Source organism: Eucalyptus grandis, chromosome 9 (assembly GCF_016545825.1).
Source record: "Eucalyptus grandis isolate ANBG69807.140 chromosome 9, ASM1654582v1, whole genome shotgun sequence".
Lineage (NCBI taxonomy): Eukaryota > Viridiplantae > Streptophyta > Magnoliopsida > Myrtales > Myrtaceae > Eucalyptus > Eucalyptus grandis.
The window spans coordinates 14792852-14796353 of record NC_052620.1 but is presented as its reverse complement, the minus strand read 5'-3'; the positions used below and the strand labels follow the sequence as shown (position 1 = coordinate 14796353).

Sequence of the window (3502 nt, the reverse complement as noted above, 5' to 3'; positions counted from 1 at the left end):
AGAAGAGCACTGTTATTGCACACCACACGACAGTAGCGTTAATGCTGCTGCTCGACTGTAGCTAAACCTCACCCTTTAGAAAATCAGGTGTTAACTGGACATACCTGCACATACTAAAACAAAGTAAGTACTACAAAAAAGGAGATTATAATGACCAAAAACAGAACGCTACCTGCCTAGGCAGACGAAACATCCATAGGTTACTCCTTTAACAAAGTAAGCTAGTAGAAATATATCCAACGCACCTCGTCATCTCATGCACTCCTACCCCCCTCCTCTAGACATGAAACACTTTACTTGATCAAGAATAAGAAGCCCGTGAAAATGGAAAGAAGAAAAGGAGAATCTTAAACCAAATGCCGATCATTTATGCCTGCCAAGTGCCAATTAACCTTTTGAAGCAACAATAACATTCTTATGAACAATTCTGTTTGCATTACTTTACAGAATGGGAAGTACTACAACAAGGAAGCATCGATTGACTACAGAGTACAGTGATTGGCCTAGGGGGTGTCCCAGACTTTCAGCGATTCTCCATGCTTGCAAACCTTGAGCCCTTCTTAAATGACCCAAAACCAAGCAACAATTGAACCAATAGCCAGGCCAAGAACCAAGAACAAAACAATCACAATTCCTGCTGTTTCTGCATGCTGTAGTTGCACAATTTTGGGAGCCAAAATCATCAACACACTTGTCAAGTACCCGTTGGTCAGCCCCAACAGGCAAGTCAATATAGTAACGGGAATCTCGGTCCTGAGGAACTCAGGTCCATGCAAACAGCCATAGAAGAGTGGGAAGAACAGCAGCCTCCCCACGCAACCCCAGATCACAATTTTTGCATTCTCAAGGAGATAGAATGCGGTCAAAGATTTACCAACGAGGTCGAACACATTGTAGCCAGTGATAAGAATTATCGCATACCAGTCTTTTAATAGTTCAGAGTGCACATCCTCGGTGATATATCCCGGGAAAATCGCCAAAGTCACAATATAAATGAGAACAATTCCAAATCCATACCACTTGATTCTCCCAACAGTGTCCCATAGAGTTGAACTGCAAGCAGATTCAATTAGGGAGCCCTTTTCTTCTTTCTCCTCATTCACAGCTTGCATCTTCAATTCCTTGTAGTACTTCACGACAGGAAGCCTATGTGCGACATTGTAAAAGACAAGACACACGACCATGATCACAATGCCAACAGCAAAGTAGATGTTCGCACTGCTTCTCAAACCATGAGCATCTTGGGTGTACGCAGCTTTTGTAATAACCCTTAAGAGGGAAATCAGGACCCCTGCATTGATTGTTGTCCCAATTTAGGATTCGATCAGTCCAAATGAAAAATTAAGATTGTATATCTGTAGCGTAGAGTACATCACCTATAAAATGATAGCTTGAAAATTCAAGTTCTTTTAGGCCTATTAGCAAAGAAATTGCATCATTTTACCAAAATTCCTGAAGAACCAACATTTCACATTGCGCCTCTCAAAACAGTAGATTCACAGACCAAGGTTCCAGGCTTTCCTAGCTGCTAACTTTTACTTTGTGATGGCTGAAGTACTTCGCGAAGCATATAAGCAACCATCTAAGTATGATAAAGCAAGAACATCAGCCACCTAAGGAGATATATACGACAATTGCAGCATGCCTGATGGCTGGTAAATGATAATACATAAGATACTAGAAGCAATAATATTCAACTTTTAGTTCTTAATTAAGATGAAATATCATTATTTATAAAAAAAATTTGGGAGTACCATATATGAAGAAAACTAAAACAGTGAGATATGCTGGAATTCTCGAACCGGTTAGCTACTTATGTCGAGAAGAAAACATATTGGACCTCATAACTCACTCATTAAACCTTTCTTGTTCGAAGGAAAACACATCACAGTCTCGCTCAACATAGATAGTAAAATATGCCCCATAAATAGCATAAAATCTGGCAATCATTCCAAGCAAAATTAGACCATGAGTAAAAGGCCAACAAACTAGCACAGCGAGCATATTACTTCTCATATCTCCTTAGGAGCCCCTAGCAAACTGAAATGAAATTCAAGTCATTCAAAATCAAAACTGTTGAGCCAAAAGTCTCCGACAGAACTCAGAGAACACCTGCACTCATTTCAGAAAAAAAAAACATTCGGCTAGATTGAATCTAATCTGATTTACCCATCTATCTAGCTCCGACATGGTGGCTGCAATGTGCGAATTAAACTGGAATTCTCCCTAAGACATAATCTCTCAAATTTGCAATTAGTTCATGGCAGAATACTATTGATGCTTGATTAAGTCTCAAATGAATCTAAAGAACTCACCCTATGTATATCGCCAATTTACAAGAGAAGCTTACATTTGTAAAGAAGCGACATTTCAAAATTGGACCTTGTGATTAATTTCTTTAATCAGAACAAATGCCAGAGCTATTTACATTTGGTAAACTTAATACCGATGATCCTGAGCAAATTAAAGTAAGCAATCCAATCAGCAAGACAAGAAGACAAATCTCCATAGTTGAGCAGCACAGTTAGATAACCCGAAGATCAAACGCTTGCTAGAACCAAAACCGAAACTTCAGAAGATCACTCACCGGAAGCCGCAGTGCCGGCGACGACCGCCTGCATGTACCTCTCCGGCATCTCGCCGGCGGAGCCAATGACTCCGCCCTGGACGAGCGCGTCCGCCAGGCCGCACAGCGCGACCGCGGCGACCGTGACGTAGAAGCCGGCGTACAGCCCGACCTGGCCCTTGATGTACGTGAGGTCCATGACGGGCACCACCAGGAGAGCCGCGATGAAGAGCGCCAGGCCCAGGTTGATCCTCACGGCGGCGTCGGACTTGCGGGAGCAGAAGATGACGACGAGGAGGGAGGCCAGGGCGACGAGCATGTAGACGACGGCGAAGACGCGGTCGACGCTGGCTTCCGGGTAGAGGTAGGTGAAGTAGTCGACGGCGGTGATGAAGGCGTTCCACGGGAGGAGGAACCCTAGGCCGACGGTGAAGAAGATGATGTAGGCGAAGTGGAACGCGTCGTCGGGGGCCTTCCGCGGCGCCGCGGCGGAGGCGCCGCCGTCGCCGGGGAGGAGGGGGGAGGACTCCGCGTCGGTGCCGGGGACGCCCATCGGAGCGATCGAATCGGGTCGGATCTGGGGACGATGGGGGGAAATGCGATTCGGTTGGTTGGTTGGTTGGCTGGTTAGCTACTCATTAGCGATGAGATGAAGGGAAGGCCACGTGGTTAGCGTGTTGCTTGATTAAGGGAAACAACAGCGATTTTATATTGCTTAGATTTTTTATTTTCTTTGGCACTTTATATTGTTTAATTTTACTTTTTATTTAGTTCATTGCCACAATAAATAATAATTTAACCCGCAAATTATTGGAATTGGCTCTGTATCGACATGGATGGAATCTGATCGTAGCGGAGCTCTGCCAACCGAGCCATATCCCTCGAGTCAAGTGGAATTTTTTCTAGTCAAAGAATCTGTATCCGGTTGGTTTCCTC

At 44.2% G+C, this 3502-nt stretch overlaps 1 protein-coding gene across 1 annotated transcript; it reads right to left on the bottom strand.

Moving 5' to 3' along the window:
• Positions 1-343: 343 nt before the first annotated feature.
• Positions 344-3234, bottom strand: LOC104426467 (equilibrative nucleotide transporter 1). The gene is made up of 2 exons (XM_010039532.3): positions 2588-3234; positions 344-1291 (listed from the first exon to the last, which is right to left on the bottom strand). Exons 1-2 carry the CDS (start codon positions 3117-3119, stop codon positions 561-563), a joined length of 1263 nt encoding a protein of 420 aa, XP_010037834.2. The 5' UTR covers positions 3120-3234; the 3' UTR covers positions 344-560.
• Positions 3235-3502: the final 268 nt, after the last annotated feature.